The sequence below is a fragment of the Copadichromis virginalis genome, linkage group LG9 (genome assembly GCF_057382275.1).
Source record: "Copadichromis virginalis isolate Kocher_CV1m ecotype Utaka linkage group LG9, C_Virginalis_male_GT1.1, whole genome shotgun sequence".
NCBI lineage: Eukaryota > Metazoa > Chordata > Actinopteri > Cichliformes > Cichlidae > Copadichromis > Copadichromis virginalis.
Window position 1 is genome coordinate 36,127,048 of NC_140626.1, and position 16,188 is coordinate 36,143,235.

Consider the following 16,188-nt stretch of genomic DNA (forward strand, 5'->3'; position numbering starts at 1 on the left):
GTGTGCTGTAAGGATCTAACACTTTCACTGGTTTGATTTTTTTCCTCGTATCTTTTCTTTGACTTTTCATCAAGTCTGTCTTTGTACAGACCGGCATTGTTCTCCTTCGTTTTGTACAGAACCTTTTTGGGGGGCAAAGAAAAAGCAAGACTTTATTGGAACCGAAGAATGAACGTTTTGCGGTGCTGCAAATGCTTGCATTTGATGCGGTACTTGGATTGTTTTGCCACGAGTTCACGGCATGCAATGAGCGAAAGTCACGTGGTCTGTCAATCTCTATATCAGGGGGGATTCACGCACAGTCGTAAATTCCCACAGTGTGCACTATGTGCTTCGAATATTGTGTGTACTTTTTGTTTTATACAGTTGTCAGCCAGGCATCTAACTATGAAAAAATTACACTCCAAAAGACCCCGGGCTTCTGACAAAACAACCCGGGCTGAAGCCCAGTAAGCCACCCCCACGCTCCGCCCCTGTTATAAACACACACTCACACAGAGTAACTCCACCAGGGTGCTAATTTCGGGTCACTGTTGCCGGTCCAGGCCCGGATAAAGGATCAGGGTTGGAATTGTGACATTTAAAAAAACAATAATTGCTAAAAGAAATGTAATTTTTAGTTCTAAATAAATTCTAAATGCATTTACAACGTTTTCTAATCACTTTATGTCTCTTCAACGATGTTATTTCTCTCTCCAACAACGTGGGTTACAATTACATTAGCATGACCAATTATGCAAATTAGGCAATTACGTCATTTAGCGACTTCTAGCGACTTTTAGGGCAGCCAGTAGCGATTTTCCTTACTGAGGAGTTGGCAACACTGGGCAGAGCCCCCCTTCATGTAAACGCAACATTGCTCCGTCAGCACGAGCCGTTCAGAGGCTCTGCTGTGGTCACGTGACTGCACTGCTTCCAACGCGCGCAAACACATTCGGGGGGACCAAACGGGCGCGTTCGGAGCCCTGTCCACAACAACTGCACTGCGCATGCGCGTCTCCCACAGGGGTTTGGCGCGCTGCCTGCGTGCCTCCGCAGAGTGAGCGTGCTGGCGCAAAGCTCGTCACCGTCACAACAACAACAACAGGAGGACAAAGTGTCGCGACCTCCCCCCCCTCCCCGCCGGAACCGACCCCCTCCCCCGACGGACGCCCCCGGTCTCGTGTCACGGTAAGACTCGCTCGCGGACCCGCGCGCCCCTGGTCCCGCCGCGGTCGCCGTTTCCGCGGGGATGCTGCGCGCTCTCGAGCCGTTCATGGCCGCTCGAGCTCCGTGTGGCCGAGGCCGCGGCGCCGTGGCTGCTCGCGTGCCTGCGTGTCCGTCCCGGGGACGGCGGAGCGGTGGCCCGCGAGCCGGTGAGCGCGCGGGTTAGCGAGAAACTCCATCTTCTCTCCGTCCTGCCCGCCATTTCACGCGCACTGACCGGGGCCCGCTCACGCACCGGTACCAAGTACAGATGGCGGAAGTACCGGTGATCCGACTAACGGCAACGCGACTTTCCCCGATCCTCACCAAGCGCCGTTCAGACCGGAATTGGCTGGCTTTATCCCGGGTTGGACCGGTACCGGGACAGGCTATCCCGGGCCGGGCTGTACCGGAACGCTCCGATCAACGATCGATATTAACGGCTACATGCTAACAGCTAGCCTGCTCTCGTCTCCTCAGCTCGACTCGCAGCGTGCACGCGTTCCATGCGCGTGTCCGCTGTATAGAAGCTGCATGTACTGCGCGCGCGTGTACCCGAGTCTGGTATTACAGCAGCACGTGACAGCTGGATCAACGACAGCATTGATGATTATCAGCGAATTGATCTGCTGATTGAACATTGATCACGTGTTGTTTGTTAAGCCAATTGGCTGCAGTTCTGCTCAGAGTTCCTGGATTACAGCAGTTGGAAATAAAGCTGTTGAAAAGTGTTTCACCTTTGACCTCAGCCTTACCACTTCCTATGTCCTAGCCTTGTTTCCTTTCCTTAGAGCAAGTGTGGAATCGTCCCAAGAAAAACCTCCGTCCTCAGACTGTTCGTCAGTAGGTCAGAATCAGATATCAGAATACTTTATTAATCCCTGGAGAAATTATTTTGATTACAGTGCTCCAGTACAAACAGTAACAAAGACAGACATTACAAGAAGTAACTAATAGACACAATATACTATATACTAGAGCAGGGCGATATGGCCAAAAATATTTATCACGATATATATTTGAAAATTTGCGATAACGATATAACTGACGATATAATTGATGCGAGACAAAATACAACTCCACAACATTACTAGCGCAAAAAGACAACCTCCCATTTATTTTCACTTAAACAAGAAGCTGGTTTTTATGTAAATTAAAGCTTTATAAAAATGTAACAGTGCAAATGTAAATTCCTTGCTTAAAGTATAACCAAAAGGCATTTCCAGTAGAAATGGGCTGACATATCCTGAGCATAACCATGTATAATATCCACTGAAGTTAAAAAGAGGTGCTTTGCAACATTAAACTGCAGTGTGCAGTACGTATTTTTTGGACCATAAGGTGCACGGGATTATAAGGCACATTAAGCGAAACAAAGCAGTCAGATAAATCAAACTTTATTAAACTCATTCTTCTTGCTTCCTCCACTTCTGTACCATTGATTCATTAATGTTGAATTCTCTGGCAGCTGCTCTATACCCATGTTGTTGCAGTATATTAATGACTAACCTTGTATTGTGGATGGATTATCTCAGTTGTTCTCCTGACTGAAGTTTGGTCCGTTTACAGCATCCTGCCATGCGATTGCATTTGTCTCTAACTATCAGGAACCTTAACGTTAACTTTTATAAGTGGAAAAGTGTTAGTGTTCGTCCTCCAGCTTCACTGTTTATGTTATGCTAACATAGCTGTGTCGCTAGCGATCACGTAGCACATCATTATATACCAGCTAGCCCAACTTCAGTAACTCTACAAACGTCACTGCTGTTTAGTTTCCTGTCTTCATTTATGTTGGACGTGATAGCAGAGCTGTACGTTTGAATTTTTTCAGAAATCTCTCAGTCAGAACATGCTATATCATGCTTAGGTAACTAGCGAAACTAGCGAGCAAACTTCCGCTAGCTTCCTGCTAACTTCTAACTCCGTTAAATGTAATAAATTTTGTTTTCATGGATGCCTGGAAGTTAAACTTCATAGTTACACCTGGTAAAGCAGCAACACTGGTCATTTTATTAAAGATGAAAGAATTGAGACAGTTTTTAACTATCAGTGATGCTGCAGTGTTCGTTTGAACTGAAGCATACAGAGTTTAGGACACAGATTACTCCCAGATTTAAGAGCATCTTAGTCTGACAAATACGACAATAACGACGGCCGCTTGCATGTTCTGCAAAAAATTGTGCTTTGTCGTGTATCTGACGGACAAACACCAAACCAGTTCCACATCACTGAAGTTGCACCATTTTTACAAACCAATTCTGGTTCATCTATTTCACTCAGCAATCGGCCATGTGCGTATGAAAACAAAGGCACTGCATGCGCGTTTTACTCATATTCTATCGCGATATTTCATTTTCCTATCTTTGCCTAACATTATACCGGTACAATATATGAACGGTACAATATGGCCCAGCCCTACTATATACTACACTATATATATATATATATATATATATATATACATACACATATATATACACACATATATATATATATATATACATACACACACATATATATATATATATATATATATATATATATATATACACATATATGTGTGTGTGTGTGTGTGTGTGTGTGTGTGTGTGTGTGTAGAAGTCACTTATTGATAAATGTCTGAATAAGAAAGAAGAGCATGTGCAAAAAGGGTGTAGCTGTTGCAGTATACAGTGTGTTAAGAGGATGACTAAAGCTGGGCAGACACTGCGATTTTTTTTTTCAGTCGCGTTATTCAGCTTCTGCTCAAACTGTACGATTGACTCGCAGGGGTTAGAAGGTCGTAGGTCACAATGCAGGGTCTCACACTATACGGCCCGATGCTCTGATGCGCCCCGAGTGCTCACACTGTGCGTCCATAGCATGAAGGTTATAACAGAAATTCTGTCGCTCGCTCCCTCTGTCTTTCACTCACACAGACACACACCACCATCAACTTTGCTAAATTGCTAATGAAAAATCAGGCAGCTGTTATTGAGCAGCAATGTAAATCCAACTATTTTCATGGTTGTTGTGGTCGTGATAATTTTGTGAGGCCACATCGAAAAGGCTCGGATGAGCTTTCCAAAGTTCTACAAGTGCCTCCATCGCTTGTTTCCAGATCACACGCTGCACTGCTGCTCCGTCTTTTTCACCAACGTTTATGTGTTTGCGTGTGCGCAGTGTGAGCGGCTGCGGTGGCACTCACGACGGTCATGTGGATTTCAAACCGGGAGCTGGTCGTGAGGTGTTAATCGCTTGCCATCACCAGTGTGTGAATGGGTGGATGACTGGATATGTAAAGCGCTTTGGGGTCCTTAGGGACTAGTAAAGCGCTATATAAATACAGGCCATTTACCATTTACACGACACACGATGAAGGCCAAAATCGGGCCGATCAACAAAACGTTCGCACGACTCAAAAATCGGCTCAAAATGGGCCAAAAATCGCACAGTGTAAACCCAGCATTGTACAGGGATGGTGTACATCAGCTGTTCACACAGGTGGAACGACTGCGTCCTGACCCTCAGAGCTCTCTCATATATCCAAAGCACACTGAGCCTCAGCTCATGTGTCTGAACTGCCGGAAATATTGAGCCACTAATTTGCTCTGCTAAAAACATAGCTGGCTGCTTTTTCTTTGTAAGGAAGTGACTGTTAGGAGATTAGAATAAGTTACCTTACATAGCACAAGATGAAATCTCACATTTTTATATTTTCCTGCTGTGGAACTCCTTTCCTCCACCCTGTTTGGGATTTGCAGTAACAGTCCTCCATCATCACTGATCCCAGCTGACATGAAGCATGAGTCCTGAAGACTGTTAAGTCCTCTAAGCACACGCTGGTCAGTTCATGTAGATCACAGTGTTGAGTAGGGCTGGGGCATATTATACCGTTCACGGTAATACTGGTACAATGCTAGGCAACGATAAGAAAATGAAATACTGCGATAGAATATGGGTAAAACGCGCAAGCGCAGTGCCGAAAAAGCGCGGCGGTAACGGAGAATGAGAATGGGGAAAGCAGATTGAGTGAAACGGATGAACCAGAATTAGTTTGTAAAAATGGTGCAACTTAACTGGTTTGGTGTTTGTCCATCAGATACACAACAAAGCACTTTTTTTTGTAGAACATGCAAGTGGCCATCGTTATTGCCGTATTTGTTGGCCTAAGGTGCTCGTTAATCTGGGAGTAATCTGGGTCCTAAACGCCGTCCTTTAAGGTCCCGAAGTCAAACAAACATCACTGAGAGTTAAAAACTGTCTAAATTCTTCCATCTTTAATAAAATGACCAGTGTTGCTGCTTTACCAGGTATAACTATGATGTTTAACATCCAGGCATCCATGAAAACAGAATTCATTACATTTAACGGAGTTAGAAGTTAGCGGAAGTTAGCTCGCTAGTTTCGCTAGTTACCTAAGCATGATATAGCATGTTCTGACTGAGAGATTTCTGAAAAAAAAAATCAAACGTACAGCTCTGCTATCACTTCCAATATAAATGAAGACAATGATGTTTGTAGCGTTACTGAAGTTGGGCTAGCTGGTGTTTAATGCTGTGCTACGTGATCGCTAGCGACACAGCTATGTTAGCATAACATAAACAGTGAAGCTGGAGGACGAACACTAACACTTTTCCACTTATAAAAGTTAACGTTAAGGTTCCTGATAGTTAGAGACAAATGCAATCGCATGGCAGGATGCTGTAAACGGACCAAACTTCAGTCAGGAGAACAACTGAGATAATCCATCCACAATACGAGGTTAGTCATTAATATACTGCAACAACATGGGAATAGAGCTGCTGCCAGAGAATACAACATTAATGAATCAATGGTACAGAAGTGGAGGAAGCAAGAAGAATGAGTTCAATAAAGTTTGATTTATCTGACTGCTTTGTTTCGCTTGATGTGCCTTATAATCCTGTGCACCTTATGGTCCGAAAAATACATATTTGACTTTTTTATTTGGCACACTGCAGTTTAATGTTGCAAAGCACCTCTTTTTAACTTCAGTGGATATTATACATGGTTATCGTCAGTTATATCGTTATCGCAAATTTTCAAATATATATCGTGATATATATTTTTGGCCATATCGCCCTGCCCTAGTGTTGTGCTCATACAGCGTTCTTCACACAGCGACGACTCAACGGGAAGTAGTTTTATTCTAGCTGTGTGATGTTCAGTTGTGAGTTTAACAGCTGCTGATAAAAACTATAAATATGTCAGCAGGTTACCGATGAAATAGAAAATGCAGTTATGACGAACACATGATATTACGTCGATGTTTTCATGAAAGATTAGGACTGTGGACAGCTATCTAAAGGATGCTCCGGCGTCTCCTCTGCTTAAGGACGCACTGAAGCTCCTTTCCTTAGTATGTGGGACAGCTCTGATTATGGCCGCCACACAGATACTTTCGGGTCACGTCTCTCAGTGAAGAACTTTCACTAGCAAAATGGACTCAGTGGGTTCAGTGAGCTGACAGGAAGTGACATCATTAACAGTTAGTGGTGGTTGATGTGACAGAAAGTTCAAAGATGAATCATCATTACGCTGATGGTGCGATCTCAAACATCGACTGTTTTTAAGAATCCAAACACTCTGAAGGGAAATCTTTAAAACCGCACCGTGAGTCGGAGGAGGCCTGTGAACATGTGACACATGGATCACATGACCTGACAATAAAAGCCTGCTCACACGTTTGCAGTGAAAGGCTTTTAATTTGAAATAATACAGGAAGTTTATGTATAAGGGTTGGAGCAGGTCAGGTCTGCTGATTGGAAGGTCGGCGGTCCGATCTCTGGCCGCTGCAGTCTGTGTACCCTTGTTTCTCCATTAGAGTGTGAATGAGTGTGATTGGGAGACAGAGGCGCGTTGTATATAGCGCTCAAAGAGAAGTGCTACATAAGAACCAGTCCATTTACCACAAACAGCATGATGCAGTAACAGGTGACCAGGTTGCTATGGTAACAGACACCATCCAGCTGTGTACTGCAACTCCATTTACGCTGTTGTAATGTCAGAGCTGATGTCATCTGTGTTCAGTATCATGTGACGTATCACGTGATCAGCTGTGACCTCATGCAAACAGCTACAGATGTTCTTCCTGGCTAGTGTCGTTAGCTAACCATCAACACCTGGTTGTTGCTGGAGCCGGGGCATCGCCTCGGTCATAGCTGAAGGGAGAAATGGTGTCCTGGACCTCTGACATAGAACGCTGATCATTCATGCCTGAGGCCTTAGGATGGGGAAGGTATAGATCAGAGACACGAGGAGAACCTCACATGATTGTAATGTAAAAACGGGTGTTGATGATGTCACACATTTTGATTGGTCAGGTGGTTTCAGTCCTGGGGGATAATACTAGCTGTAAGTATCATTACCCCCAGACCAGGGTGCTTTGAACCTGATCACGTGATCTGTACCTGTTCTCAGATGGCGGAAATGGTGAAGTACGTGGACGACGAACATAAGAGCATCTTCTTGAAGCTGCTGAACGAGCAGCGGCTGGAGGGCGAGCACTGCGACATTGCCGTGGTCGTCGAAGACGTCAAGTTCCGTGCTCACCGCTGCGTCCTCGCCGCCTGCTCCAACTACTTTAAAAAGCTCTTCAAAAAACACGAGGTACCTCAAAAATACATCTGTGTACTTAATGAGTACTTCGAACACAAAGTATTGTGCAGATTTTTTCAGTTTTATTAGTATAGTGCCAACAACAGTTGCCTCAGGCAATTTAGATAGTAAGGTAAAGAGTACAATAATACAACAAATACAGTTTACCTGGTGAAGACCGACTGTGCAAGGTGACACCAAGGTCCCCGCCAGCAACATCTTATTAACATTTAAATCTACAACACATTTAATTTCATCATTTCATTTTAGAGGATCATCATTTAGCCTGGAGAAATAGTTTGCTGCTTTATAAGAAAGCCCTCCGCGAAGCCAGAACATCTTACTATTCGTCACTGATTGAAGAAAATAAGAACAACCCCAGGTTTCTCTTCAGCACTGTAGCCAGGCTGACAAACAGTCAGAGCTCTGTTGAGCCAACCATCCCTTTAACGTTAACTAGTAATGACTTCATGAACTTCTTCACAAATAAAATTTATACATTAGAGAAAAAAAGACCAATAATCATCCCACAGATGTAATATTATCTACAGCTGCTCTTAGTACTAATGCTTAGTATTGATGTTAAGTTAGACTCTTTTTCTCCAGTTGATCTTTCTGAGTTAACTTCAATAATTACTTCCTCCAAGCCATCAACGTGTCTTTTAGACCCCATTCCTACAAAACTGCTCAAAGAAGTCCTGCCATTAATTAATTCTTCGATCTTAAATATGATCAACCTATCTCTAATGATCGGCTATGTACCACAGGCCTTCAAGCTGGCTGTAGTTAAACCTTTACTCAAAAAGCATCTCTAGACCCGGCAGTCGTAGCTAATTATAGGCCAATCTCCAACCTTCCTTTCATATCAAACATCCTTGAAAGAGTAGTTGTCAAACAGCTAACAGATCATCTGCAGAGGCTTATTTGAAGAGTTTCAGTCAGGTTTCAGAGCTCATCACAGCACAGAAACAGCTTTAGTGAAGGTTACAAATGATCTTCTTATGGCCTCTGACAGTGGACTCATCTCTGTGCTTGTCCTGCTAGACCTCAGTGCAGCGTTCGATACTGTCGACCATAATATCCTATTAGAGCGATTAGAACATGCTGTAGGTATTACAGGTACTGTGCTGCAGTGGTTTGTATCATATCTATCTAATAGACTCCAGTTTGTTCATGTAAATGGAGAGTCCTCTTCACAGCTTAACAGCTGTGTGCTGTGTCCCAGTTCAGGGTATAATGGTTACGCACACACAAACACACAGTAACACAGTATATATATATATATCCATCCATCCATCCATCTTCATCCGCTTTATCTGAGGCCGGGTCGCGGGGGCAGCAGCCTAAGCAAAGAGGCCCAGACCTCCCTCTCCCCAGCCACCTCCTCCAGCTTATCCGGGGGAATACCAAGGCGTTCCCAGGCCAGCCGAGAGATATAATCTCTCCAGCGTGTCCTGGGTCTGCCCCGGGGCCTCCTCCCGGTGGGACATGCCTGGAACACCTCACCCAGGAGGTGCCCAGGGGGCATCCTTGTCAGATGCCCGAACCACCTCAGCTGGCTCCTTTCGATGTGGAGCAGCAGCTGCTCTACTCTGAGCCCCTCCCGGATGGCCGAACTTCTCACCCTATCTCTAAGGGAGAGGCCAGCCACCCTTCGGAGGAAGCTCATTTCTGCCGCTTGTATCCGCGATCTCGTTCTTTCGGTAACTACCCACAGCTCATTGCCATAGGTGAGAGTAGGGACGTAGATCGACCGGTAAATTAATAATAATAATAATACATTTTATTTAAATAGCGCCTTTGAGAGCTTCGCTTTTACACTCAGCTCCCTCTTCACCACGACGGACCGGTGCAGCGTCTGCATTACTGCAGCCCCAATCCGTCTGTCGATCTCCGGCTCCCTTCTCCCATCACTCGCGAACAAGACCCCGAGATACTTCAACTCCTCCACTTGGGGCAGGAACTCATCCCCGACCCGGAGTGGGCACTCCACCCTTGTCCGGCTGGGAACCATGGCCTCAGATTTGGAGGTGCTGATCCTCATTCCTGCTGCTTCACACTCGGCTGCGAACCGTTCCAGTGCGAGCTGGAGGCCCTCACCCGATGAAGCCAACAGAACCACATCATCCGCAAAAATCAGAGATGAGATTCTGAGGCCACCAAAGCGAAAGCCCTCCGCCACTTGGCTGCGCCTAGAAATCCTGTCCATAAAAATTATGAACAGAACCGGAGACAAAGGGCAGCCCTGGCAGAGCCCATCACCCACCGGGAACGAGTCCGACTTATTGCCGGCAATGTGAACCAAGCTCTTGCAACGGTTGTATAGGGATCGAATGGCCCGTAGCAATGGGCCAGACACCCCATACTCCCGCAACACCTCCCTCAGGACACCCCGAGGGACACGGTCAAATGCCTTCTCCAAGTCCACAAAACACATGTAGACTGGTTGGGCAAACTCCCATGCATCCTCGAGCGGATAAAGAGCTGGTCCAGTGTTCCGCGACCAGGACGAAAACTGCATTGTTCCTCCTGTATCCGAGGTTCGACTAGCGGACGAACTCTCCTTTCCAGCACCCTGGCATAGACTTCCCCAGGGAGGCTGAGGAGTGTGATCCCCTGTAGTTGGAACACACCCTCCGGTCTCCCTTCTTAAAGATATATATATATCTCCTCCTATATATGATATGTGTATATATATGGTAAATGGCCTGTATTTATATAGCGCTTTACTAGTCCCTAAGGACCCCAAAGCGCTTTACATATCCAGTCATCCACCCATTCACACACACATTCACACACTGGTGATGGCAGCTACATTGTAGCCACAGCCACCCTGGGGCGCACTGACAGAGGCGAGGCTGCCGGACACTGGCGCCACCTCTGACCACGAGTAGGCAACAGGTGAAGTGTCTTGCCCAAGGACACAACGACCGAGACTGTCCAAGCCGGGGCTCGAACCGGCAACCTTCCGATTACAAGGCGAACTCCCAACTCTTGAGCCACGATCGCCCCCACATACAGGGAGTGCAGAATTATTAGGCAAATGAGTATTTTGTCCACATCATCCTCTTCATGCATGTTGTCTTACTCCAAGCTGTATAGGCTCGAAAGCCTACTACCAATTAAGCATATTAGGTGATGTGCAACTCTGTAATGAGAAGGGGTGTGGTCTAATGACATCAACACCCTATATCAGGTGTGCATAATTATTAGGCAACGTCCTTTCCTTTGGCAAAATGGGTCAAAAGAAGGACTTGACAGGCTCAGAAAAGTCAAAAATAGTGAGATATCTTGCAGAGGGATGCAGCAGTCTCAAAATTGCAAAGCTTCTGAAGCGTGATCATCGAACAATCAAGCGTTTCATTCAAAACAGTCAACAGGGTTGCAAGAAGCGTGTGGAAAAACCAAGGCGCAAAATAACTGCCCATGAACTGAGAAAAGTCAAGCGTGCAGCTGCCAAGATGCCACTTGCCACCAGTTTGGCCATATTTCAGAGCTGCAACATCACTGGAGTGCCCAAGAGCACAAGGTGTGCAATACTCAGAGACATGGCCAAGGTAAGAAAGGCTGAAAGACGACCACCACTGAACAAGACACACAAGCTGAAACGTCAAGACTGGGCCAAGAAATATCTCAAGACTGGTTTTTCTAAGGTTTTATGGACTGATGAAATGAGAGTGAGTCTTGATGGGCCCGTGGCTGGATTGGTAAAGGGCAGAGAGCTCCAGTCCGACTCAGACGCCAGCAAGGTGGAGGTGGAGTACTGGTTTGGGCTGGTATCATCAAAGATGAGCTTGTGGGTCCTTTTCGGGTTGAGGATGGAGTCAAGCTCAACTCCCAGTCCTACTGCCAGTTTCTGGAAGACACCTTCTTCAAGCAGTGGTACAGGAAGAAGTCTGCATCCTTCAAGAAAAACATGATTTTCATGCAGGACAATGCTCCATCACACGCGCCCAAGTACTCCACAGCGTGGCTGCAAGAAAGGGTATAAAAGAAGAAAAACTAATGACATGGCCTCCTTGTTCACCTGATCTGAACCCCATTGAGAACCTGTGGTCCATCATCAAATGTGAGATTTACAAGGAGGGAAAACAGTACACCTCTCTGAACAGTGTCTGGGAGGCTGTGGTTGCTGCTGCACGCAATGTTGATGGTGAACAGATCAAAACACTGACAGAATCCATGGATGGCAGGCTTTTGAGTGTCCTTGCAAAGAAAGGTGGCTATATTGGTCGCTGATTTGTTTTTGTTTTGTTTTTGAATGTCAGAAATGTATATTTGTGAATGTGGAGATGTTACATTGGTGTCACTGGTAAAAATAAATAATTGAAATGGGTATATATTTGTTTTTTGTTAAGTTGCCTTATAATTATGCACAGTAATAGTCACCTGCACACACAGATATCCCCCTAAAATAGCTAAAACTAAAAACAAACTAAAAACTACTTCCAAAAACATTCAGCTTTGATATTAATGAGTTTTTTGGGTTCATTGAGAACATGGTTGTTGTTCAATAATAAAATTATTGCTCAAAAATACAACTTTCCTAATAATTCTGCACTCCCTGTATACACATACATCATACATGTATGTGTATATGTATGGTGACTGCAGTTCACTTCATGGCCTCCAGGGGTTCCCGAGTGTGTTCTGGTGAGATGTCTCACCTGTACGTGTGTGTCTTCTCAGGTGGACAACTCATCAGTGATTGAGATTGACTTCATCCGCTCTGACATCTTTGAGGAAGTCCTGAACTACATGTACACGGCAAAGATCTCTGTGAAGAAGAAGGACGTCAACCTGATGATGTCATCAGGCCAGATCCTCGGCATCCGCTTCCTTGACAAACTCTGCTCTCAGGTAACACACACGGGCGACACACAGACAGGTAATCCACATACAAGTGAAGCGTGTACACAGGTAATGCACATGCAGGTAGCATAAAATGCATGTAACACACAAGCTGGTGACACACACAGGTAACAGGTGTTGGTGGGTGTGTCCTCAGAAGCGAGATGTGTCGTCGGAGGACAAGGAGAAGTTTCCCTATGACATCGTAAAGATGGCGCTGCCGCCTGAGGCTCAGCTGGCCGCCGACTCGGAGGTACGGATTAACCCATTGTTTACCAGTTAACTGTCAGAGCCTGTACTTTGTAATCTGATTACTGTTGTGTGTAGGTGCTTGACGATGACACGTCCGCCACAGATGACCTTGTGGAGCCCTCGGCCAATCCGGAGCTGGAGAAGTCTCCCAGTACAGCGCTGCATGTGCAAGAGGCGATCCTAAAGGAACTGACCAATGAGGATGTGCACAAGGTACGCATACTTACACCTGAGTATTCCTGTATCCACGACGACTGTCACTGACACATCGTCCATCCAGGTAACCTGCTACAACCAGGATGTGGTGACGGAGATGGAGGCGGAGCCTAAAGAGCTTGGAGCGGAGCATCACGCCACACAGACGCTGACCTTCGCGGACAGCATAGGGGAAGTGAAGGACGAGCAGCCGCCAGGCTGGTCAACGGCGACTGCCGACATGAAGTTCGAATACCTGCTGTACGGACACCGCGAGCAGCTCGCCTGCCAGGTGTGTGGGAAGACTTTCTTGGATGAGAGCAGACTCAGGTAAGTACACACCTCAATGATGAAAATGGATCTTGAAGCCACAGGCGAAGGACACATCTGTCTGTCTCTGCTCAGGAAGCACGAGAAGCTTCACTCGGCCGAGCGTCCGTTCGCCTGTGACATTTGCACCAAAGCTTTCACTACCCACGCTCACCTGAAAGGTAACCACACCCACGTACGTTTACTTGCTTCTTACTTCTATGCTCCCTGAGGTCACCCTAACCCTCACCTGTCTGTTCAGAACACCTGAAGATCCATGCAGGTTTCAAACCCTACAGGTGTGACGTGTGTGGGAAATCGTTCATTCGCGCTCCGGACCTGAAGAAACACGAACGAGTTCACAGCAACGAGCGGCCCTTCGCCTGCCAGATGTGCGAAAAGGTGAACTCACCTGTCCTCTCACCTGTGCGCCCATCTTTCCTGTCACCATTGTAACCAGTCTGGCTCTCACCTGTGTGCCTGCAGGCTTTTAAACACAAGTCTCACCTGAAGGATCACGAGAGGAGACACAGAGGAGAGAAACCTTTCGTCTGTCCGTCCTGCACCAAGGCCTTCGCCAAGGTACTGCACTCAGTGTACTGAGTACTACATATGGTATATATAGACAGTACTACACACAGTATATAGACTAGAGATGGCACGATACCACTTTTAATGTCCGACACCGATATCATAAATTTGGATATCGGCCGATACCGATATGAATCCAATATAGTGTTTTTTAATCAATAAAACTCTTTTTTTAATATCTTGCTGCTTTTTGTATAAGTTCATACTCAAGTTTAAATAAACAACAACACTAAAGCTATTCTGTTATACCTGTATGTAAAAAATACACTGCACCCAAAATATTTCATAGTTCAGCAACACTGATCAATCTAATAAACTTAAACCTGCTCCATCCTCCTATTCTGGTATTTTAAAGAGTAAGCAACCAAACTAATAGGGCTCTAAAACATATATCGGTTGTTAAGCGTAACGCTGGAATGCTTTACAAACACTCAGAGATGAACTTACACACTTGTTTTACTTCTCTCTGGGATCACTTCCTCGGAGATGAAATGCTGGTTTGGTAGCGAGGCTACAAATACACACAGCCGCTCTATCAGGTGACCACACTGCTGCGACGTTATGAGCCGAGTTACGCCGTGTCGCAAGTTTTGTGAGGTGCTTTTTTGATATTTAATGGATCGGATTACATTTTTTATTTCTCTCCGATATCCGATCCAGTAATTCACGTCAGTATTGGACCGATACGTAATATCAGATCGGTCCATCTCTAGTACATATTATACCATATATACAGTACTGCAATCAGTATATACACAGTACTGTGTGGTCTTCCTAGTTAAAAATAACACAGCATCCTCTTTTGCATTGTGAGCTTCCTCGCCAAACATTATTATGCAACACCACAGACCAGTCTTCTTTTAGGTGCCCCACTGTTGCCATTCATCAGCTTTCTTAAATGCAGTGCCCCCTGCTGGTCAGCCTTATCATTACATCAACATCTGCATGTCAACACAAGTACTATAACAGAGTATATACAGTACTGCACTAAGTATGTGTAATATTATGCTGTAGTATTACACAGTGTCCGTAGTGCCGGTACGTTTGTGTTGTGGTGCGTTCACTGTCCTTCTGTCATTTCAGGCGTCAGATCTGAAGCGTCATGAGAACAACATGCACAGTGAGAGGAAGCAGCTGAATCCTTTGCAGAGTGACACTGAGACACTGCAGGCTGCTGCCATGGCTGCTGAGGAGCAACATCTGGACTCCATCAGCTGCTCCTAACATCTGGACAGCCCATTAACCTTTTGTTTTCTCACAAACTTTGAACTGACTTTGGCTGTGTTTGCTAGGAGCCTTTTTTCCTGCATCGAGTTGATGCACGTGAACCCAAGTGTAAGATAAACCGAGCGGTCATGTGATTCACATGTTGTCATGTGACCTCCCTCTGGCTACATGTGTGATTTGTAACCTGGCGTGTTTGTCTTTTCAGTTTGAAGCATAAATTTATAAACTGTGTAAATTATAAACACTTCTGCTCAGTTTCATGAGCAATGACAGAGAGAACAGTTTCAATAAAGATTCAACCTTATCGACATGTTCTCCTAAGGTTATTAGCCCAAAAAGGTTGTTCATCATTGGTCACATGACCAATTTAAGACAACACAACAACAAGATGCAGCGACCCAGAGTCTCCATTTCCACTTAGGTCGAAAGTGCAGACTTCAAACTATATACCAGTTTTTAAATTGTGTCGATGGGCCACAAAACCAGAGTTATGATTAAAAAATACACGCAATGGTTTTTCTGAACAAAAGAGCGGTGTTTACAGCGGGAAGAAACGGCGTTTTCTAAGGACAACGCTAGCAAACACTCTCCGTTTGCAATTGAAAAAAGAAAAAGAAAAAACACCCCTAATTTTTGTTAAAGTTTTCCATGTCAACCAATCAACTTGTTCTGTAAATAGATTTAAATGGTTATATAAAACACGCCTGAAGCCTTGGCTGCATTTTTTGGTGAATAGTACCATATAACTTTGTAGTTTGCAAATCTTGTACATACTTTTTTAGAAATATACAATTTATAATTGCATTTCAAGTTATGAAAATGATTCATTAAACATGTTTGAGGTTTTTACAGTAAAACATAACTTTTTTCTACTCGGATTTTACATTTTTTGTCTGAATTTAGATTAATTGTGCAAATACAGTATGTCAAAATGAAAAAATAACTCCAATTTCAGATATTTGAGGTTGTGCTGAAAATAAT

At 44.9% G+C, this 16,188-nt stretch overlaps 1 protein-coding gene across 3 annotated transcripts; it reads left to right on the top strand.

Annotated features, from left to right (window-relative positions):
* Positions 1-890: 890 nt before the first annotated feature.
* Positions 891-15,511, top strand: zbtb14 (zinc finger and BTB domain containing 14). 3 transcript variants are annotated; one of them, XM_085468865.1, is made up of 10 exons: positions 891-1,170; positions 7,606-7,794; positions 12,472-12,642; positions 12,791-12,886; positions 12,961-13,098; positions 13,166-13,410; positions 13,486-13,571; positions 13,652-13,791; positions 13,876-13,971; positions 15,064-15,511. In XM_085468865.1, exons 2-10 carry the CDS (start codon positions 7,606-7,608, stop codon positions 15,202-15,204), a joined length of 1,302 nt encoding a protein of 433 aa, XP_085324991.1. In that variant the 5' UTR covers positions 891-1,170; the 3' UTR covers positions 15,205-15,511. The 3 variants fall into 3 exon arrangements, with proteins under 3 accessions (XP_085324991.1, XP_085324993.1, XP_085324992.1); XM_085468867.1 differs by lacking the exon at positions 891-1,170 and adding an exon at positions 1,213-1,355; XM_085468866.1 differs by lacking the exon at positions 891-1,170 and adding an exon at positions 1,380-2,032.
* The last annotated feature ends 677 nt before the right edge of the window (positions 15,512-16,188 follow it).